Source organism: Spea bombifrons, chromosome 1 (assembly GCF_027358695.1).
Source record: "Spea bombifrons isolate aSpeBom1 chromosome 1, aSpeBom1.2.pri, whole genome shotgun sequence".
Taxonomy (NCBI): Eukaryota; Metazoa; Chordata; class Amphibia; order Anura; family Pelobatidae; genus Spea; species Spea bombifrons.
The window spans coordinates 55737511-55761320 of NC_071087.1; the positions used below are offsets into that span (position 1 = coordinate 55737511).

General features: G+C 40.0%; 1 protein-coding gene across 1 annotated transcript in view; it reads left to right on the forward strand.

Annotated features, from left to right (window-relative positions):
• The first annotated feature begins 522 nt into the window (after positions 1–522).
• DNAH6 (dynein axonemal heavy chain 6) overlaps positions 523–23810 on the forward strand; it is a 102645-nt gene continuing 79357 nt past the window's right edge. Inside the window, exons 1-17 of the mRNA XM_053461679.1 lie at positions 523–571; positions 7626–7868; positions 8359–8550; positions 8837–9096; positions 9449–9716; positions 11728–11862; positions 12683–12800; positions 13140–13281; positions 13414–13582; positions 13927–14061; positions 15714–15914; positions 17180–17300; positions 21229–21380; positions 21557–21709; positions 22493–22744; positions 23361–23489; positions 23671–23784. Of these exons, the coding sequence (XP_053317654.1) occupies positions 7632–7868; positions 8359–8550; positions 8837–9096; positions 9449–9716; positions 11728–11862; positions 12683–12800; positions 13140–13281; positions 13414–13582; positions 13927–14061; positions 15714–15914; positions 17180–17300; positions 21229–21380; positions 21557–21709; positions 22493–22744; positions 23361–23489; positions 23671–23784 (2778 nt within the window). The 5' untranslated portion in view covers positions 523–571; positions 7626–7631. The remainder of the gene's footprint in view (positions 572–7625; positions 7869–8358; positions 8551–8836; positions 9097–9448; positions 9717–11727; positions 11863–12682; positions 12801–13139; positions 13282–13413; positions 13583–13926; positions 14062–15713; positions 15915–17179; positions 17301–21228; positions 21381–21556; positions 21710–22492; positions 22745–23360; positions 23490–23670; positions 23785–23810) is intronic.

Here is a 23810-nt window from a genome sequence, read left to right on the forward strand (position 1 = left end):
CACAATCTAGTCCTCTCCTATATACATTTGCCAAAATAGAAAGGATAAAAGGATCAACTAAATGATACGGTCAGGATGCAAATGCTGCCTAAAGCCATTGTAATTCTACACAAAACACTTGGCATTTCCTCAGAATCTCAGTCAGAGCCTAATTGCAGACATTTCTATGATCAGGCACATTGTTTAATGTCCCTTTATTTTAAAAAAGTCATTTTCGTTTTAATAAATAAAAGAAAGCCGAGTCCAAAATGTTTTCTGAGGTACTCCGCCTCCTTCTTGCACTAATTATACCCACTTCAATACGCATTATTCACTATACCCCACGTCACAATATTTATTTACAGAGCAGCCTTATTTCCTCCCTCTCCACGTATAGAAACGCGCGAACCAAAATAAAGTAGCCCGTACCCAGCCCAACAGCAGCCCCCGGCGGCCTGCTCTCTGCCAGCCTAACCGACCGAGGCGCGCGGCCTGCTGCGTGTCGTGAGAGTACGGTCCGACGACAAGCGGTTGCTAGGCGACCGTAAACACGAAGAGAGCTGCAAAAGTTTGTGTGCAACTTTCATGCTGGGTGAGTTGAGATTTTAGATTTTTCAGATATTATAACATTAAAACGTAATTATTCTTTTCAATGAATACGATTATGTCTGTAGACCTATAAACACAGTTTTGTTATTGTTTATTTTTATTTATTACATTGTATGTATGTATGTATATATATATATATATATATATATATATATATATATATATATATATATACACACATACATACAATGTTTATATGTATATAATATATATATATATAAATTATGTATGTATATATATATATATATATATATATATATATATATATATATACATGAAATACAATTTTACCCTGTATGTGAGTAGCACGAATGCAGGGTTTCTGTTGTGTTGGTGGGTTTACATGTTTGTTGCAATATATATATATGTGATTTGTTTTACAGCTTGTATTTGCCAGTTACCTGTTTTGCTAGTGTTACTCAGACACCTATCTATTGTAAAAGCTACCAATTAGGAGGGATTATGTTGCCCCATTATACTTTACTATCCCATGTATAAGTTTATTTCTTTATTTCTTATCAAACTAATAATTTATATTTCTTTATAACAATTTTTTTATTGTTAAATCAAAAGCAAGCACATTTCCTAAACCAACCTGCATTGAACCAGTAGAGACAGCCTTTCAAAAATTAGTACCGTAGATAGATTTGAAAAAAAAATCAAATATCGTAAAATAGGTTTTCCAAAGAACAGAAATTATAGAAGCGTGGTTTTCCAATTCAATTTATTTTAGGAAATAACATTTTCATTTGCACTGAGTCTAAAAATAAAAGAAAAAATAAGCACTCGCTTGTTGCTAGTCAGCGATTCAACTCAAGTAACAATTGAGTTACGTTGTGTACGTGTTTAATGAATGTAACTCAGGAGTTCTTCACAATTTTTAAAGTTTTACTAAGTACGTTTGGGGTGTACAATACATATACCCTGCAGTCAGCACACAAGTCATGTAAGAAAATTTGGAACAGCAATTTTCCTTATACAGATGTTTTATGAAAGCTATTTTCAGCTAACAATCACAACTTTTCTGATCACATCAAAGCAAACCTCTGATCAGGCAATTCAGATCAAGGTGAATAAATAATTAGGTGGTCCAGATTCCCTTGAAAAGAACTGAAAGCGATACAAACACAACATTACTTATACACATAATGTAAAAACACATTATCATCATCTTTATCTGGTTTCATATTTTGTAATTTATGTAGGGTTATCCTAAATTTAACTAATATTAAACAAATGTAAAAAACTTTTTTTTACATTTATTTTATTTTCTGCCTTTATATCGCAAATTGAGAGCTTGTTTGTCAATCTTCACTGGTTAAATCTGGTTATATGTAACGGGTTCACCAAGAGAGCTGTAGTAACTCCCAGAGATCACCCAGATGTATCCTCCTGTTGTCCCCGGAATAACTTCCAGCACCAGCCAGCATGCGCACCTTGGAACCCTGCTATGTGTACCCAATAAGTAGACACAACTGCCTTGAATTGAGTACAGCAGGAATGAACAGTTTATTGTTGTAAAACATAGACTCATATATCCACAGAACCGCATTAACATAAATTAACAGATACATGTATTAAACCCAACCTTTAATTCCCCTGGCAGCAATCCTATTGATTGGATTGGTTACACAATGGAGTTCCTACCTGTGCTATCTTTGTATGGCAGCCAGGCTGGAGCCAGCTCTGAGTACCTTGGGGCCTTGTATGACAGGTCATTCTGTCACAATATATTTGTACAGTAAAAAGATTGTGATGTCTTTTTCATCTAAATAACTTGGTTGGTTTGGCACCATCAGATAAGTGTCATATTCTGCCCTTATCAGAGGGTTGATAGACCAAAAAAAATGACCATACTATTTTATTAATGGGTCTCATTACATAGGTTATGGTGGGTTAAGGTTACATTTAAGGGGTAGTAGAAGTATTATTAAACACTCATCTACAGACACCAGATGGCTTGTTTTTCCCTCAGAAATCTCATGGTGCTGCCACAACCATAAGGGATTCTGGGTAGGTGCATGCAAAAAAGGCTAACAATTATCACCTTTGCCTCTTTATCCACTGAATATAAGGATCCCTTGAAGGTAATCACCCACTGTATAAGACAGCCTCGGGTAAGAGGTGCAATACTCACGGACAACTGTTTCATCCTTAATGAGACTCATCAGCATGAGGTTGAGATACAGGCTTATTAGTTGAGGCTTGGGGTAGCCAAGAAATACTATTACATAAGTTATGGTGGGTAAAGGTGATGAAAACCCTTCCACTTAAATTAAGCGGGTAGTAGAAGCATTATGAAACACTCATCTGCAGACACCAGACAAGCCAGAAGGCTTGTTGTGACGAACCCTGTCTGATCTTCACTGTTATTATTATTATTATATTTATGTGTACCCGGTTTGAATGTGGCTGCAGCTCCAGCCTTCAAAGAGACGATCCTATAATCTGGCTGGGGCTCTTAATCAGCCAGCACAGTCCTGTCTGCCCAGACGGCACCCGCACTACAGGGGGGATAACACAGGTGGGGGAACCCATTGTATCCCTTAATCCCCTCACCTGATACATCCCCTGTATACTGATGGGATTTGTGAGGGGATGTGGCTGATGGGATTTGTGAGGGGATGTGGCTGATGGGATTTGTGAGGGGATGTGGCTGATGGGATTTGTGATGGGATGTGGCTGATAGGATTGGGGGTTGGGTTCGGTGCACAGTGAATGGAGATTGTATATAAGTTCTGTGTGTTTGTAATAAAGAGAGTTCTGTTTTTAACCTCAAAGCATGAAGTTCTGTCTCATGATTGAGGGAAGTGCTGGTCTGTGACTGCTTTCTTCGGACAGCCACAGCGTGTCCGCTTACTGGGAGAGGGAAGGAGCTGACAGGCGGATGTGTCCACTCTGGGGCACAGGACGATCCGTCACATTGGTGGCAGCGGTGGGATCTACTCCTTCCAGACCAGAGCGGACCAAAACAACTAGCCGCAGAACAAAGTTATACCCTGGCGAGGAAGAGCCAAACGGATCCACAGATGGAGTGGACTGAACAGTCACCGGGATGCGGGGTGACTTGGAGGGGAGTCGAGACCCTCGAATCGGAGACTCCAGTATGGGAGTTTGAGAGACGGACCCGAGCCCGGCTCATGAGATGGAGAGCGGCCCTAGAAAAGTGGAGCGCCCACCAAGGTACACATCTGCCCACCCTAGAACAACGAATCAGGGACCAGGTGAATGGGAGGCTCTACTTGTTCGGGGGACCTGCGTCTCCAGGTGAGGTTGCAGAGCTAGAGAGGCTGGTCCGACAGGAGATTGGGCTCGAAGAGGAGTACCGAGCCATATACTGGGAAGCCCGAGGCCCGCAGCGAAAATCCAGAAAGCCCCATTCTCCGGAAGGGATGGATGTTGGCGGGCCTGGCCTGTTGTGGGAGGCATTCGAGGAAAGGGGTGTCTTTGGCAATGGCAACATGGACCGATGGTGGGACATTAGTGACAAGCGCCGGAGAGCCCTGCCGCCCACTGCAACAAGTGAACTCAGCCAAGACCTTGAGAGACTAGTAGACAGAGAATGGTGCCTCGAGGCAGAATACTTGGCGCTGTTCGAGGGGAGCTACGCCCTGCAGTGTGAGCCGACAGATGTCACCGAGCGAGCTCCGGAGACCGCTCACTGTAATTGGCAAGCCTCCGGACTTGAAGGTTCAGCCACTCTGCCCCTGGTATTGCAGCCAGAGCCCGAAGAGGTGAAAGTGGGCAATCACTTTTGGGAGGAAGTCTTCCGGGCGATTATGGACCGCATGCAGTCGCCGGAATTTGAGGCAGCGGTCTATGGGTTCCCACTAGAGGCGGCAGAAGCGCCAACAACAGGGCAGAGAGACGCTGTTCTCTGCCCAGCACCATGCGCCCCTCCTACTCCGGCTGAAGCGCCGGCACCGGGGCAGAGTGCCGCTGGCCTCTGCCCGCCCCACAGTGAAAGGTCCCTGTCTGCTAGCAGGGACCCACCAGGGCAGTGCGACGCAATCCTCTGCCCAGCACAGCAAAATGCCAGACCGGCAGAAGAGCCGGCCACGGGGCAGAGTGCTGCTGGCCTCTGCTCATCCCCCAGCACAGTGTTCCCGCCGGCTAACGAGGACCAACCAGAAGTGCTGGCACCCGGAGAGAGAGTCGCTGACTTCTGTCCTGCACCAGCAATCCTCGCTCTGGCTGAAACGCCGGCAACAGGGCAGAGGGACGCTGTTCTCTGCCCAGGACCATGCGCCCCTCCTACTCCGGCTGAAGCGCCGGCACCGGGGCAGAGTGCCGCTGGCCTCTGCTCGACCCACAGTGAAAGGTCCCTGCCTGCTAGCAGGGACCCACCAGGGCAGAGCGACGTGATCCTCTGCCCAGCACCGCAAAATGCCAGACCGGCAGAAGAGCCGGCCACGGGGCAGAGTGCTGCTGGCCTCTGCTCATCCCCCAGCACAGTGTTCCCGCCGGCTAACGAGGACCAACCAGAAGTGCTGGCACCCGGAGAGAGAGTCGCTGACCTCTGTCCTGCACCAGCAATCCTCGCTCTGGCTGAAACGCCAGCAACAGGGCAGAGTGCTGCTGGCCTCTGCCCGCCCCACAGCGAAGGGTCCCCACCTGCTAGCAGGGAACCACCAGCGGAAGAGCTGGCCACAAGGCAGAGTGACGCTGTTCTCTGCCCAGCACCATTCCCTGCACCAGCAGAAGCACTGGCAACGGGGCAGAGAGTCGCTGACCTCTGCCCTGCACTGCTTTCACCCCCATTATCTGGCTCTCTCCAGCACGAGCATCCGGGAGGGGGCGCAGGCGGCGACCCTCCCCAGCGGCTGTCACCAATTATGGGAGGAAGGGCAACCGGCACTCCTCCCCAGCGGCATGGTCCAGTGGGCAAAACGAGCCCCAGCTCGGAGAGCCAGGTAGGGGTAAGTGAAACTGCTGCTGCTTTGGAGTGGGCTCTTGTTGTTTGGGTGGGGGAATGTGGAGCTGACTCGGGACAAGCCCGTAGTCAGGGTAACCATGGGAGGGTTCCATCAGGTTGGGAGGGAGCCGAGTCTGGGCTGAGGGCCCAGAGAGGAAAGGAAGCCCTGGAGAAAAGTCTCCCATGCCTGCAGAGGAGACTAAAGAGGGCTGCCCACTGGAGAGGCTTCTGGGCTGGCCTCTTACCCTTTGACTACGGGCCAGGCCTAGGAGCCTGGGTGACTGACATGGGGCTGCCAGGGTGCCCCGGAGGCCGCACTCCCGCTCTCCCTACCCCGCAGGACTAGAGACAGTAGAGGCCCGGTCATCCCCAAGCCGATCCGTTAGGGATCTGGCTGTGTCTGCCGGACGTTTGCACAAGAGGGGAGTAATGTGACGAACCCTGTCTGATCTTCACTGTTATTATTATTATTATATTTATGTGTACCCGGTTTGAATGTGGCTGCAGCTCCAGCCTTCAAAGAGACGATCCTATAATCTGGCTGGGGCTCTTAATCAGCCAGCACAGTCCTGTCTGCCCAGACGGCACCCGCACTACAGGGGGGATAACACAGGTGGGGGAACCCATTGTATCCCTTAATCCCCTCACCTGATACATCCCCTGTATACTGATGGGATTTGTGAGGGGATGTGGCTGATGGGATTTGTGAGGGGATGTGGCTGATGGGATTTGTGATGGGATGTGGCTGATAGGATTGGGGGTTGGGTTCGGTGCACAGTGAATGGAGATTGTATATAAGTTCTGTGTGTTTGTAATAAAGAGAGTTCTGTTTTTAACCTCAAAGCATGAAGTTCTGTCTCATGATTGAGGGAAGTGCTGGTCTGTGACTGCTTTCTTCGGACAGCCACAGCGTGTCCGCTTACTGGGAGAGGGAAGGAGCTGACAGGCGGATGTGTCCACTCTGGGGCACAGGACGATCCGTCACACTTGTTTTTCCCTCAGAAATCTCATGGTGCTGCCATAACCACAATGGATTCTGGGTAGGTGCATGCAAATAATTTCTGAGGGAAAAACAAGCATTCTGGCTTGTCTGGTGTCTGTAGATGAGTGTTTAATAATACTTCTACTACCCATTAATGGGTCTCAAAATACAAAGCTGCAACTGAACTTGTAAATTGAATTCCTTAGTTTCTTTTTTTTTAATTAAATCCATTATGTCTGTTAAATATAGATCCACTAAATATTTACATGAAGAGCTCTTAAACATTGACCTTTCCCTGAAATTTATGCAAGTGTTTTAGTAACATGACAGTGTTTATTTGTTTTAAAGCAGGCTGTGGTGCACCTTTCAGTTTTTGATAATTCTCATTGCAGTAGTTAAGCTACCCACCTGCCTATGATAGAAAGCACCATAGAGATACAGCCTTAATAAGGAATTGTACCATTCTACCATGCACTGTGCCTCTCTATGATCTTTTATGTCAGGAAATTCAGGGGCAACAAGAGACTTCGGGACAAGGCAATAAAGTGCTTTGGAACTACTTTACCACCTGTGAACAACATAATGATTGGTAGTTTATAGCTGACATGGTTGGAGAATTATATGTGTTCTGGAGGTACCGGTATAACATGGTGTAAAACTAAAGGGGACAGAGGACACTACAGACATGGCTGTCTTTAACGATAACTTAGACTTAGGGAATTCTCTTTCTGAAAAATATTACCTGCTGCCAGCAACACATAAGGCTGTGACCCACATTAATCCTCCCTTCTCTGCACACAACTATGGAGGTCTCAATGAACATCTGCTGTGGGCCCTAAGGTAAGCCTGGGCCAGGCACCGCTAAGCCTTTTTGTCCTGTCTTAAAGATGACCCACTACAAACAGTTTTATTTGTAAGTCAATAATATTTGCAAGAAAATTGCAAGTAATTGGACTTGTTCAAAAGAACAATTACCATTAAGTTTGGGAAGAGTCCTAGCAACCAATGAACAAAAGAAGCAAAACATTAATGTTATGTAACAGATGATAAAGAAGAACCATGTTTATTGAATTTTCGTATTTTACAGTAGATGGAATAAATTAATTACACCAAGTAATGCATTGTTTTGACTGCCTACAGGTGGCAATGTCTATCAACACTTCACAAGGGTCTTCACCATTATCTCAGCCCTCCCGATTAAATGGTGCAGTAAGCAGGGAACCCATGGAGTGGACACCTGACCTCAGCAAGTTAAAAGAGAGATTAATTTCAGTGGCTCCCATGCAGATGATGCCAAACCCTCAAGCACTTGTGTTTACCCATAATACAAAGGCGCAACAGAAAACAAGAAAGCGACAGCAGTCTGTTAAGTTGGAACCTTTGGTAAGTTGTAGGAAACAAAACCATTGAATCCATTGCTAGAAATGCTTTTTATTTATCTCTCTTTCCCCATCTTCTCTACCAAGTAACATGTATTTACTAATGCCTCAGATAAGCCCACTTCTAGATAATTTTAATCTCCGGATATTTACTAACCTTGCTGGGCTAGCCCTGTTGGTGTACTAAACATGACACCTCAGACTCCGGAGAGTCTTATTGAATCTCCTTCTCCTTCTGTGACTCTTCCCTGGTTTTAGTTTCAACTAAACTCAATGTGGACACTGTTAACCATAGAAACTGGAACATTATCAGAAAGTGTTAATCTTGCTTTGCAGAGAATATACAATATCCAAGAAAGTGCTTGTGAATTTTAACTCCAAGTTTGTGTATATGATCCCTTTGGGTTACTTGTTAAGATAAGGCTCCTCTCAAAGAAGAAAATGTGTATTTCTCAGTGTTTGTAGTAATCACAGAACTCAATCTTTTTGTAAAGCCTGTATTAAAAGCATATCAGGATCAGCACCAACCTGAATACATGTACCAGAAGAACCGTGAGGATTTAATAAGTCGAGGTGTGCTTCTTCGTTCCACTTCAGTGGAGAAAGATCAGAGAGCTGGGTCCGTGGAACCTGTCGCATTCCCTTCGAGGTTACCTTCTCTTCCAGATGACTTAAAAGAGAAACAGGTACTGTTTGTTCTGTACATTAAACATTTTTGTTTGGGATTTGTTACATATATACCGATATATGCAGCCTTGATATATTGGGGATATGGTGGGGTAGGTGACCAAGGTTCTGGCTGGTGTCTTAACAATGCAAATTATGTCCCAATCCGAAAAAGTTGGTGTTTCTATGAAATTAGCACAAGTAATATGTAATATATGGAAAACTTTCAAAGTTTTCCAACTCCTGCTTGTATTTGTTCAGATCTAAACACATTGTTTCACTCCAAACTGTTTTATTATATTCTAGTTGCAACTGGATTACAGTAGAACCATATCCCCTACTCCTCCTAAACAGCCACGGACAACTGTAACAAGAACAAGCTCACGCCAGAAGCTTTCCTCCCCACCGTCGCTAACAGTTGACACAGCAGAAGATGTAATTAAGGCTAACATCAAAGATCCCTTGCATATCATCAAAATACTACAGCAGAATAAGAAAGTTGGATTTCTTTACATGACCCCTGCTGTCCAGAAATCATCAATTCAATATGATCCATATAATCTGAGGTATGCAATAATATGAGGAGTTGCAATGGTGGTCAGAGCAAATGGCACCTACAGTGGGGTAAAAATTAAGTTTTTATATTGATCACAGGTCTGCAATGATATATCAGATCTAAATATAGACCTCTGTAGATTCCAGAGGTTTAACTTTTAAGATTTTTAGGACTAGTTCGTTCATATTAGCTTAGTAGGAGCTTTTCACTTCTGAATAAAAGGTTTGGTTCCAACCAGAGTTCAGCTGAAACCTCCAGTTAGTTTTCAAAGCAAATATCATATCAGGTTTGGATTTCATACCTGCATTTAACACATAAAAATGTATGTAGAGGTAATAGTTTTTGTTAACTTTTTTTTTTAGAATTGTGAACCATAAAAATATCAACAAAAATGACTACTACACTATAAGTGAAAGGGGAGTCACCCACATGTGTGATGGAGAAGTCTTATTCCTGGACATGGAGCGCTGGAAGCAGGAGTATCTTTACCACAAGGCATTAAAACAAATACCTACTTTTGCGCTATTCCGTAAGTGGAAGGCCTTTAACGTATGGAGAAAGAATGTCCGCGCCAAGAGAATCAGCGAATGTCGCAAAGCTCTGCAGGAGAATCTGTTTATTGTTAATTCTGTAAGTATTTCGCAAAATAAAGGGATTTTACAGACTGCAGCTAAACTACATGCTAAAGTTGTGTTTTGTTGGAAAATGTACACACAGTTGGCTTACAAACATACCTAAATACTGTTTACTAGTTTATTTGGCTTATATTGTTTTCTCTTTTAAGATTCATGGAAAAAAAACACTTAGTGCTCTATGAACATGTATGAACATAACCCTTAGTATAAAGTAATAGTTGTTTAAAATGTGCCATATATGAGAATATTTTGGTTTTGCCATGGTTTGTGGGAATGGAGATGATGTTTAGCCTTGAGGATTAAGGGCTCAATTACCTTCACAGTAAAGACAGTCATGTTCCCATGTTGAGTGTATGAAAATCAGTATACACCCTGAATTAACAAATTATATATATATATATATATATATATATATATATATATGAGGCAGTGGTGTGCTCCAAATATCAAATAATGGTATTGCTTTACCTTTTTCTCCCATTACCCCTATATCGGACCAGGCCCACTGAGCAATACAACATTGGAACAGGATGAGGCATTTTACCTGGCCTAGATCCAGCTATCAAGGCTTATTCTGCACAGACTGTATAATACAATAATGCTGACACTTGAGAATTTACCATCACTTGAACCATTGCCTAGTATGGTGGCATCTATAGTTGACATTCTATATGATGCCACCACCATACTGCGTTGAAAAAATTATTTGGGTGATGTTTTTATGGGATTTTTATAGCTTTAATTTTGTGCTGCCGTTTATTTGGATGTTTGAGGCTAGAAACATTTCTATATTTTCTAGTTCAAAGGGTATAACCATTAGCTGCTACGCAGCACGGAGATGACCACTGTCGTTAAGTATGTATATACGTGTGTACGTATATATAGATTCTTTCAAATAGGAAGCTGGCATAAGTCCACTTTCCATCTCATTCTCTGTTGAGATTAAGCTTCACTAAAACTGATGAATATTTAGTTTGAACGTAGGTAATTAATTCTTATGTGTTTTATAATAGATGTAAGTACCTCCAAAATAGGTCACTGCAGGCAATTATCTAGAAGGGATATATCTCAGTATTTGACACCAGTGAGTTATTGGAAAACTTAATGGATTTGTTTGGTTGTAAATCATACGAGTGAACTTTAAAACTGTTAAGGTGCATGCTACTTTTGCTGGAATGTGTATGAGGAAGCTATTGGCAAACACAATAGCTGGATTAAATGAATGTTTAACAAGAAAGGAAGTGCCATTAATTGTGCTTATTTACAGAAAAAAACAACTTTAGTTTATTATAAAAATTAAGATAAGAAATTGTTTGCCTGTTATGTGTTCCAGCGGCAGACTGGCAGTCCTATGGGGGCAATATTAGACAAATAATTAAAATATATATAAATATGTAAAAAAAAAAATATAAAAACGATATACCTATATATGCGTTTGTTGTATATATTTTTTTCTCATTTTTATAGTATAGCGTAGTATACTGTGTTTTAGCATATGCTATAGTGCTGTACAGTTTTGGTGTAGTATTGTATAGTACAGTGCATTAAAGCATAAAATGGGAAAGTAGAATAAAGGATAATAGAATATAGTGTAGTACAGTTGGATAGTATAGTGTAGCGTACCATATATTGTAGAATAGTATGATATAGCATGCTAAGGTGTAGTATAGTATAATATAGTGTAGCGTAGTTTGGTACATTATAGTGTAGTTAGCATGTACAGTATTTATTGCATTATTCTGAAATAGAGTCAATGTTACTTTTTGCTTTTCTTTAGTTACAATATTATTTTTAAACTAAGAATCTAAGCCAGAAAAAAAATGAAAAATACACCTCCCATATTCATATTTATAATGAACAGGTTAAGCTATTTTAACAATGATTGTTAAACCTAGGTAAATGTATGTGTTAATGATGTACGTCATAGTAAGATAAAATGGAGTTAATATAACGTAATAATACAAGATGGTAGACAATGCACTTAACTTTTTTTCTTTCTCTTTAAGTTTTTACGTCCTGCCATCCTTAACATTCAGGAAATGTGTTACCGCATCAGTGACATGAGCCTTTGCCGCATTGAAAAAGGATACACATATACTTTGAGTGAATTCATAGACAAACAGATAAAGCAAATGGAAGAGGTATGTTAAATCACTGAAATAGTTAGTTTTTCTTGGGCACTTAATGGCAGACTTTGATGCTCAGTTTATTACTATAGTTACAAACTAAATGATATTTCAGGCATTGGTGGCAAATTACATTATATGCAACATTTATGCTTTTGTAACTCCATCATGTCATGGTGGACTTAAAAGTAGATTTGTGAAAACCTGTGAACAGCTACAAACTGGAACTCTCCCTATGTAAAATCCATGGAGCAAAAGACTTCCTTAGCATTGCCATAAGGAATCACCTCAATGTGGTGTTTGATCAGGGGGAGTTACCCAAAGCATCACATGACTGACCACAATGTCTGCCTCCTGGCCAGCAGATAAAAGAAGCTTATTGGAAGAATTATTGTCAATGCTAACCTGCATTACTGTATACAGCATTGTACCTTATGGTCAGAGAAAATGTTGTTTTTTTCTGGAGGACCTCACTCCCGTCCAGGCCAATAAATATTTGCCGAATCACATTGCATAAAAGGTGCGCAGAAGGAATGCATTCAGTATGTAAATGCTGCCTAAATACATTGTTATAATCACTACATCTATGGACCACTGGTGAAAAGAAGGTAACATTTTCCATTGACTCAAGAATCAGTGACATTACATTTTATTTAGAGAGCTCCAACTGATGCTGTAGCGCCATAGCAACAATTACAATAACATTAAAATTGACACTATACAAAATATACTATACCATTAACATGCAATAAGACATATGTTTACAGAAGGAGAAGCGGGCTCTGCCCTACTGTGTTACGGGTAATAGAAAACATGAATATGTGTTACCTTTCAGGTAGCAAACCGCTTGTCAGAGTTCAGAGATCTGGCTAAAGAAGTTGTTAGAAGTGCCTGTCGAACAGCTTTACTAGAAGCAGGATTCACACCTGATGACTACTCGTATGATTCGGAAGGTATAACTAAAGTTTTGTTTAACTTTTGGTTAAAAGTTCCATGGTCTGTCTGTGGAACCAGGCCATTGATTATTAGCTTCATCTATACTATATGACTTAAGTTTCCAACTACATCATTACAATTCTCCACCAGCCTTTGACCTTTATAGAAAAAAATACAATACAAATTATTGTTAAGTTATATACAGTAGGCTATTGGCTAAAACTGTTCAATGTCTAATATAGAATGGCAATTTTCCCCTTGAAGTACAACAGACTAAATCATTAAAATTTTCCCCCAAATTCACATGTATTTGTTGTTTTTCCGCTGATATATGACATATGCATTGTCTCACCTAGGTATAAGCACAACAACTGGTCAATCGGGTCCTGATACACTTGGTCTTCCTCATTTTGATGGAGATCTTTTTGGAGAATCATCCGACAAAATGACTTACACGGAACAGGCCAACAAGAGATCTCACTGCACGAGGCTCACGTGGTGGGTATTTCCAATTAAAAAAGCCGTTTGTTTATAAGAGTTTTTTTTGTTTTTCTATAAATTAGAACAGATAATTGATGGGATATATGCTTGATGCAAGTTTTGATCGGTTTCTTTCTTTTTTCTGTTAAGCTTTATTCGTTTAGCTGACTACCTTATAGTCAACACCATGCACATCCTCACAGTGAATTCCATCGCCACTTTATTAGCCTGTTTGGTGGATAAAGTGAAATGCACCCCATCTGTTGCGGTTATACACACTTGGAATGCTGAACAAAAACACGACGCAACAGGCCAAAAGGTAAAGTAATTTCAAAGGCTAGAGCTGCCCAACATCCTAAAACGTATCCTTGTTTGTGAGTTCAGTGTGTAGCTTGAGTTTCTATCTGGAGAAACCTAATGGGTAGTTGTTTGCAGCAAGTCCCTACCAGTCCCACTTTAACACCGATTTGGGCTGAATGATTTACAATAGGAGGTAAAATATGTACACATATATTAGTGGCTATCTGCTATTTAGCCTTTGTATAAACAAGAGCCCATTAGATGTCTACCAAAGTTTATAATATGCTACTAGCAGCTGTATACAAACTAAAATGAATAGTATTATTGATTGCCTAGCTTATGGATGTTCTTCTGATTTTATAGGCAGCAGTAGAATCCCCACTGCCTGCTCCTATATCAAGCGGGCCTACTGAAGAAGAACAGACGCCAATGTTTCTCTCGGAAATCGCAATTGATACACAGTCACTTTGGTTTGAGCCATGCGTGGATGATTTTCAGGTTTGTTTTCACATTGTCCTTCCAGTTACCCACTGGGTGACACTTCCAAGCTTATTTATTCCAAGTTTATTTTGAAACTCAATAATTTCAGAGGAAATCACGCAAAAAAAAAAAAAAAAAAAGAGCTAGCATCCGACTAAACATAGTACGGCAATAATGGTCCTAAGTAAATGCGACTAAATAACCACATTTAAAAAAAATAATCGTCGTGAGTCAAATTAGCAGATTTTAGCACAGGGAGGATGAATTAAAGAATAGAACAGAATAATGTGTGTCTGGAATATAGTTTACCTGCTCAAAGCAGATTGTTAAAGGACAATGGTAGTGAGAAAAAAGGTCTTTCTTTAAATGCATTAAACATTAACAACAGCATAATTGGAGGAAAACTTTAATGAAAGGATCAGGGGCGTAACTAGAAACCACTTGGCCAACATCACCAATCAACAAGTCCCACAGTTCCACCTTTTCCCCAAATCAACTTGTAAGTGCCATCTTTGCCCCCAAACAGCTGGTCTTTGTCATCATTGTTCCAAACAGCTGGTCTGTGCTATCGTTGCCCTCATACAGCTTGTTTGTGCCATCATTGCCCCCAGACAGCTTGTCTGTGCCTTCTTTGCACCTTGCAACATACTCTGGCACACATATGTGAACACACTTACACATGCTTACACATACACACTCACTCCCTCTTACACCACTTATATATAAACATTCATGTTCACATGCAAACACAACCCATACACATCCATGCATATACACACAGACACTTACACTCTCACTCACAACACACTCCATCTTATACCACGTACACATAAATGCTCACACACAAACACTTGCACATACATATTTATGCTCACATACATGTATTCTAACACACAAACGAACATTCGTACATACAAACGATTCCACATACAAATTCATGTTAACATACACTTAGACATTCATCCTCACATACACTCATACATAGACATTAATGCTCACATATACATTAATGCTCACATACATACAACCATACATATCCCCTCCCTCCCACACCCACTTACCTCTTGTGCCTGCACCCCATTACCCCTTCTGCAGCTTTAGGTCCAATGCTCGCACACTGTGCTTGCAGCCTCGGTTTCACCATGGGTCACGTAATGAAACGTAATGTGAGCCAGCTGCGTTCCTGTTACCCTGTGCCCAGTCCATGTCAGAAGGCCCGGGCATCACAATGAATAGTGGCAGCCATTTTGCTTATTGGCGGCGGCCATTTTGTGCATGACTTTTAAATGGCTGTTGTGCTAACTTGAGAGGAATGTTTAAGACAATTAAACTTTAAGGTGGTAATTACTATACAACATCCATGTAGACTTCAGTGTTTGAGGCGCGCTAAAGTGTTTTAACTTGTGTGTGTAGTTTCTAAGACCATATTGACTAACTTCACTGTGTTTATTCTTATTTAGGTCTGGCTAGCAAATGTAAAAGTAGGAAAAATAAAATATTTTTATAGTGAACCCAACACATATATGTTAATCACAATTCAGTTGTGATTCAGTACATCTTTTCCTGTACTAATGCAGCAACTGTTTATACTTTTTTAAGGTAAATAAATGTGAATATTTGAGAGTGTTCTTGGAAGATTTATTATCTAAAATATGATTCTCTTACTATAGGATTCTGTTGCAGAGGTGGTTAGTCAGTTTCAGGGGACGGTGTTGTCATTGGCTAACTTAGTGCCAGATTCATACTTTGATGCTTTTACACGACCTACTATCAATAATAAGCTGGAGGAAAAGACTTGTGGAGATGGCCCAAGCCTAAGCACAATGTTTGAAGACGACAAGCACTTACAATCGATCGTTTTTCAAATAAAGGTAAATATACATAGACACATTTTTATTGTTATGGGGGAAAAAGATTGTATTTATTGTGTTTTTGTGACTATTTTTTACTTATTAATATGCTGTCACAGGAGCCAAGGGTCTTTAGCTGGCATCATGTCCATCTCAGGTCCTCCAGGAATGGTCCTATTAAGCTCACAGGCCTCGGTCTTCAGAAGTTGAAAGAAATCTAGCTTTTTGTAGGTTCTTGTTATCAGCTTTCCCACCCAATAAAGTAATTGACTACTAGTACCAAACAAGCACTCATTTGTTAGCATCAAAACCAGGTCTTTTCTACACACTGAAACATCAGGAAAACAACTAAACAATGGTTAACAGCTTAAATAGGGATTTAGAACAAATTAACCAATAAACTGAGGAATTAACACAAAAGCCACCAAAGATGCAAACGATGCAAATTATTTCCACCCTTGGGGCAGGGATAAGCTAGCTAATGGGAAAATTGACATGGGCACCCAGTTTATCCTTTATTGTATGCCGCCACCTTGCTGCACTCCCAAGCCTACAATGTATTGAGGTGGTTGAGGGGGCATGAGAGAGAAGGTGAGGGACTACTTGGGCAAGGGTTATTTGATTGTAGTGAGGGTCATGTGTAGAAGACAGTAGCCTGGAGATCTTTAAGGTAGGAAGGACTGATGGTGTCATTTGAGAATTCAGACAGTTGGTATTAGGAGAATTTTGGTGAGCGATTAAAGTTAGAAAACATAGGAGCCAGTCTTACAGAACAAGGTAATGTATTCCATGGAATAGGTACAGCAAAAAACTGGAGTCGATTGTTGTAGGTTAAGTGACCTAGTATGTGGAGTCCAGGGGTAGACAGGGTGGTTGTTATGGGGATTTAGGCTCTAGGGAAGCTTTTTTAAAGTAAAATAATATATTATTTCCTGCCCTGCTATATCTTGAGTGTAACGTGTTCAGCTATACAAATCCCCTTCCATCATTGAGTGAATTGGACAAATGTGACAGCAAATTTTTTCTGAAGCATTGCATGCAAAGATTTCACAGTCGCCATCTTAGCTAAGGACTAGACTAACATAATATATATTTGCATGTTTAATTACATTTTATAATTGTGTTGACCATTAGGTTTCGTACGTGACATGAATTTACTCTATTTAAATATATGTATGTTGAAATTCAGTAGTACAGCTGCGTAAAGCATTGGGGGGTCATGGAACGTGTGCTCTTACTGAAGACCTTTGTTTAGAGTGTCTTATGTGCTTGTTCCTCTATTACAGGAAACTATACAATCCGCATTTGATGCAGCTAATGTATATGGAGACACATTTGAGAGGTTTTGTACATTTTTCAAAGAGAATGAAAGCCTAGATTTGGATGCACTGAAGCAAGAAGAATATGGTATGTCCCTGTGGTTGGTAATTATACATGTAATTGAAAGCATGCTGAATCGTATTAGTATGGTTCAGAATAAATGAAACTGAATGAAGGTCACTTTCATTACAAGTTTATTCAAATTTGCTAAAGGGACAGTATATAATTAACTTTGCCTGTGGGAGTCCTGAATCTCTTGGTTTTTCCATGAGATACACTTTGAAAAGTTGCTAAGCCCATCACGTATTGTGAGGGTGACATCCTATGTAGTCTACCGCTGACAGCACATGGAAAAACACTCTGTCTAGAATTTCTTTGGAATCATACCACACCAATCCAGCCTCAGCAGCTTCTTCAATTTTCCTTCTTTCTATCTCATTGGTTTCTCTCTCCTTTTAGTTAAAATTCCCCCGCATTACTGCAGATTTACTGTAATTTGTAAATAGCAATTGAATTCTGCAATCCAAAATTAATTTTTAAACACAGTCAACACGTATTATCTAACCCTGTACAACGTACTCATATCTACCAAAAGAGAATGCCTATACATCCACATGAAACGACTACAAAGGAAATAAAGCATCCAATAATCATATAAATACTACCCACTCTTTGTTTAATTCTCCAGAATTTTCTGTGGTTCTGCTTCTAGATCTTCACTATTGTCCTCAATTTCTTCTTGTACGTATTTCTGTACTTTCCAAAAAGTTTCGGATTACTTTAGTATGGCAGTGGATAAATCTTCATTATAATATGCTATAGCTCTGTTGGGAACTTATTCTGTAAATATTCATTCTGCAAAATGTTAGTTCCTTCTTCAAATGTTTTCCATGTATTTTTATGCTTCCTCTCAGGCCTAGTGATGGGAAGTTCGGATCATTAAAGTGAATCGGATCATTTCGATTCGTTCACTGAAATGATCCGATTCATGATCCGGATCTTCGGATCACTCAGTGTGTCTGCACGGAGTTACTGTTTTCCAGTAACTCTGTGCAGGCACACTAACGATTGGCCCCGCCCCTTTCATTATGAATCCTCCCCCCTGCCTCCAGTGATGTCAATGAAGGCAGAGAGTCGTTCAAAGATTCGGATCTTACAGGGATCCGAATCTTACAGTGATCCGGATCACTGTAAGATCCGGATCATTGTAAGATCCGGATCATTGTAAGATCCGGATCTTTGAACGACTCTCTGCCTTCATTGGCATTCTAATCATTAAGAGAATGTCACCATACTGTTATAAATAAATACATTAATAATCACTGCCCCCAGGATTTACATTCCCCTTTACCTGCAACTGCACCTTAAGCTAACTTTATTAAATTAATTAAATTAACCCTCACCATTAAATTAACCCTAAACACCCCATCAACCATGACTGCCCTAAAATTAACCCTTAACACCCCATTAACCATAACTGCCCCCAAATTAACCCTAAACACCCCATTAAGCATAACTGCCCCTAAATTAACCCTAAACACCCCGTTAAGCATAACTGCCCCCAAATTAACCCTAAACACCCCATTAAGCATAACTGCCCCCAAATTAACCCTAAACACCCCATTAAGCATAACTGCCCCCAAATTAACACTAAAGACCCCATTAAGCATAACTGCCCCCAAATTAACACTAAAGACCCCATTAAGCATAACTGCCCCCAAATTAACACTAAAGACCCCATTAAGCATAACTGCCCCCAAATTAACCCTAAACACCCCATTAAGCATAACTGCCCCCAAATTAACCCTAAACACCTCATTAAGCATAAATGCCCCTAAATTAACACTAAAGACCCCATTAAGCATAACTGCCCCCAAATTAACCCTAAACACCTCATTAAGCATAACTGCCCTAAATTAACACTAACGACCCCATTAAGCATAACTGCCCCTAAATTATCCTTAAACACCCCATTAAGCATAACTGCCCCCAAATTAACACTAAAGACCCCATCAACCATACCAATTTATTAGGTAATTTATCTGGAGTACATGCAATTAATTTAGGGGCGGTTATGGTTAATGGAGTATTTAGGGTTAATTTCAGGGGGCGTTATGGTTAATGGGGTCTTTAGGGTTAATTTCAGGGGCCGTTATGGTTAATGGGATCTTTACGGTTAATTTCAGGGGCAGTTATGGTTGATGGGGTATAAGGGTTAATTTTATGCTGATGACTGAGGGTTAATTTAATTAATTTAATAAAGTTAACTGTAGGTGCAGTTATAGGTAAAGGGGGGCAAACTCAGGGGAATCTAAATCCTGGGGGCAGTGTGAACATTATTAATGTATTTATTTATAAAAGTATGGTATCAGTGATATTCTCTGAATGATTCGAATCTCTGTAAGATTCGGATCCTTGTAAGATCCGGATCCCTGTTAGATTCGAATCATTCGACTCTTCGGTTCATTCGACTCTTCGGTTCATTCGACTCTCCGGTTCATTCGACTCTTCGGTTCATTCGACTCTTCGGATCATTCGACTCTTTGAACGACTCTCTGACTCTATGAGTCATCGTTCCTGTGAGAATTAATGAGCTGTAACCTGACCCCAGAGTGCTCTGCAGATGACTCACAGCTCTAGGATCAGGTTACAGCTGCATGATGATTCACAGACTGAACCGCTACAAACGAATCGTTCAGTCTAGTGAACCGACTCATCCGGATCACTAAAAAGAACCGGATCAAATGAACGATTCGTTCATGATCCGGACATCACTACAAGTCAGGCCTGGAAATGTATTTTTAAGTTGTTGCAATCTCTGTGTATCTTGTGACACTGATTCGTCAGCTTCTTACATGGTTATTCTTACTTAATACTTCTCATATTATATTATTAAAGAGTTAACATATATTTAAATGTAATACGTATCTATTGTATCTTTTTGCTTCCTTTATTTCTTTATGAACTACGTGTTCTTGTCTCATACATTCTTTAGCTGTGGCTGAGGGTTCTGTATGTGGCTTGCCAAAAAGCTCGCTAACTAAAGGCCAGCTTGTATATTCATTACATTTGCACTCACATAAATGAACACGTTACTTGCATTAACTTGACTAGGGGAGCGTCGAGTTGATGCAAGTGGTAAAAACAAGACGTGTTTGCTTGTGAATTGCAAATGCAAATTAGAACTGTGGGGTGTGCAAGGTGAAATGCCAGACAGCACTTCCCACCAATAAACAAACAACAATTAATGTAGGGGTGTCATAAAAATATAACATCCAAATATACGTTATGGGAGGGGCTGAACACATACTGTGCCTCTCCCCATACACCCCACCAAGGAGGGGATAGAAGGTGAAATATACCCTTGCCTTGGGGAACATAGAGCCCATGCATGCCCCCTTCCCATTGGGATGGTGAGTTAAAAATAAATTCATTCTTTGGAGAGGGATATTGCCCACCTGTACCTATCCTCCCTGTTTTGTCCTCTGTCCTATGAATGCAGTGTTTACGTTAAATTAAAAAAATATATACATAAATATACAATTAAGATGTTTCCTACCTAAGCTTCCAGCTCCAAATTCCTTGTGTAGGAGGGAGGAAGCCCGTGAAGTGCTCCTGTTCTGGTGCTTGTTGTAAATGCATTCTGTCTATGTAGTTGTGTTGTTCGCTAGATTTTTATTTATAACATTTAGGTCAGATTTTCATTTATAACATTTAGGTCAATTTTTTACCTTTTAAGTAGTACACTCTGTTCTTCCTCTTTACGATCATTTTCTATTCTACATTTTTATTCCAGAAAAACATTTTATTATATATATTTTCAATCACTTTCAAATGTGATTTTATAAATTAAAAAAATAATAAAAAATAAATAAAAATAATTTGAAAAGCTCTGTAATTCATCCAATGAATTAGTTAAATGAAATTTGGTTACAAACAGAAAGCACACAAGGCAGACGTCTATTAAACCAACCAATGTACAAAATACTAAACGCTTCCTATTGTTTTCAAACAGGAGTTGATTTTTTTTCGGAACGCCTAGATAAATACTATAAAGAACACAAGGATGCTCTGGCTATAACACAGAAAAGAAATTTGGGATTATTACTTATTGATGCCAAGAAACTAAAGGAAACATTAATCCCATCACCAAAACGATGCTTAGAGGTAAAAAAAAAAAAGAACACAGGAATACACATCTGTATTACCCTGCTATCAATATAAAAGAAGATAACACAGAAGCTTTTGCACAGGAACATGGTGACCATGTACAGTATACTGTAGATGGATCTGATTACTATGGTTTTCCCATTATTTTTTATTTTTTGCTTCCTTTGGTTTAGGCTATACACGATATACTTCCCGGTCTTGCCAAGAAGAAAATGGATGCTATTATAGCAGAGGCCCAGGATGCACAATTCAGACTCGAGTTTTATCCTACTACTACATTAGATTATGTAAACACGTTAATATTTCTGGACGAAATACAAGAAAGAGTAAGTAAACATGCCATCTCACAGTATTTTTTAACGTTTGCATTTTTGAGTTTTCAAAATGGTTGTATAGAAACAAACCTTGCCTAGACTAGGTCTACAGAAGGTGTAATGTACCTAGGTCTACCTGAATGTTTTTTTTTTGTGTATTTCAAAAATACATTTAGTTTTAGTGCGTTATTTATACACCATGGGAAAATGTGATAATAAATGTGTTTGTACTTCGTTTGCCTAGGAACATTGTTGGGTCATGGGTCATGCACTCTATTCTCAATCACCTTTGAGGTGATTGTACCAAAGACAACAAAGGCTGGAAATGATTTGCATAGTGATGCCTTTTAGCGGACCATGATGTGTTCCTAGAGTATGATAGACTGAAATGTAGAGTCAGGCTAACGTTGAGAACCGTTGGAGTCCCGTTCAGACATCTTGTGAAGAAGGGACCTCTGAGGTCTGAAATCAAGTAAAGTTTCCATAGTCTTAAAATTTCCAGATGGAGATTTCAGCATCAGTCATATTCAGATATTCTCTGAACTATGGTATATAATCTCAGATTCAAGTTGAAAAATGGGAATATATGATATAAATCTAATAATGGAACAGTATGAAGTAATTATTAGGCATTAGGCATTAGGCTTCTTATGATCTGAAGCCACATTTGCAGGTCACAATTTTATAATCCCATTGTTCGTTTGGACACCTGAAAGGTTACATGAGACAAAAGACTATAACTATATATACACACACACACATAACATGTATATAATGTAATTGCTTGGTTTTCAGATTAATACTCTTGAAGAAGAATCCAATGTTGTATCCCAAATGTACCAGCTCATTGAAAAGTACCAAATACCTACGCCTCCCGAAGATTTTGCTGTATTTGCCACCCTCAAGCCATCAATCATAGCTGTTCACAATGCCATCGACAAGTCTGTAGGCGAGCGAGATGGCAGCATAGAAAAATTCTGCCGTTCTCTAGATAAAGATATAGCAGAGCTAAATAGAGAAGTAAAGGAAGTGAAGCAGCAATCTCAGGTATGTCTCCCAAATGGTCGAAAATGCACAATTAAACATTCCAGTAACAAGCCAAACTGAAGAAGCAATAGAAGAATCTACCTTATCATTGGGTTAAAAATGTTAATTACACAGTTCTGTCTCACCACCACTGTAGCCAACATTGTGAAACCCAAGGTGGTAGGTGACTTGATTTTGGACAATGACACATTGTAATGTAGGCTTAGATTCAACGCTTGCTCACTGATGTAAAGTTCAGTACATGCTGAGCACGCATGGATTTATATATGGGTTCCACATGATTCAACTGCACCCTGTTAAATGTTACATTTATGCATCATATAGTTTCATTTTAAGAATGTTAAACTTAGGAAAGGAGCTTTATAATACCACAATTATTTCCTATAATAAAAATGATATGTCCTCTGCTTTACTTATTCCCGATGTGTTATTAAACCATAGGGAGAGCTGTGATGTGCTGACTACAAATCTGTAGGATGGCTAGGGGACAGTCTCTTCAGGGGGACACAATGGTGTATAAAATTATTTTAAAAAAACAAAACAAAAGGACATTTGAACGGACAAACATGGTTGTTTAACTCAAGTTGATATTGAATCAGTACTGTTTTTTTAACAGGATCCGCAGATACTGGATATTACAGCTGATCAAACGAAAGTAAAGCAGATATTAGCAGATTTGCAGGCTATTCTTGAAGAGTTACAGAAACGGGCGTTTCAGTACAAAACGTACCAAAAGAATTTCAAGGTGAAGAGAGCGTGTATGCTAACTGTAAATTGTGATATGATTTTTAGAGTTCAACCTTATGAAAGTCTTGATTTATTTCATACTGGAATCATGGTTCTAGTTAATTATTTTTGTTACAATTTTTATTTTTAAACTCAATTGGCCAAGCTTGTCTCTAAATAATACTGGTTTGGATTTTTAGGTCGAAGTGACAAAATTTGATGCTTTGGAAGAAATCAGTGCAGAAATAAAACTGAAGCATCTTCTCTGGGATTCACTTTCAGAATGGGATGTTCTCCAGACCGGATGGATGAAGGTAAGACGCTCAGATCTGTCTCTACT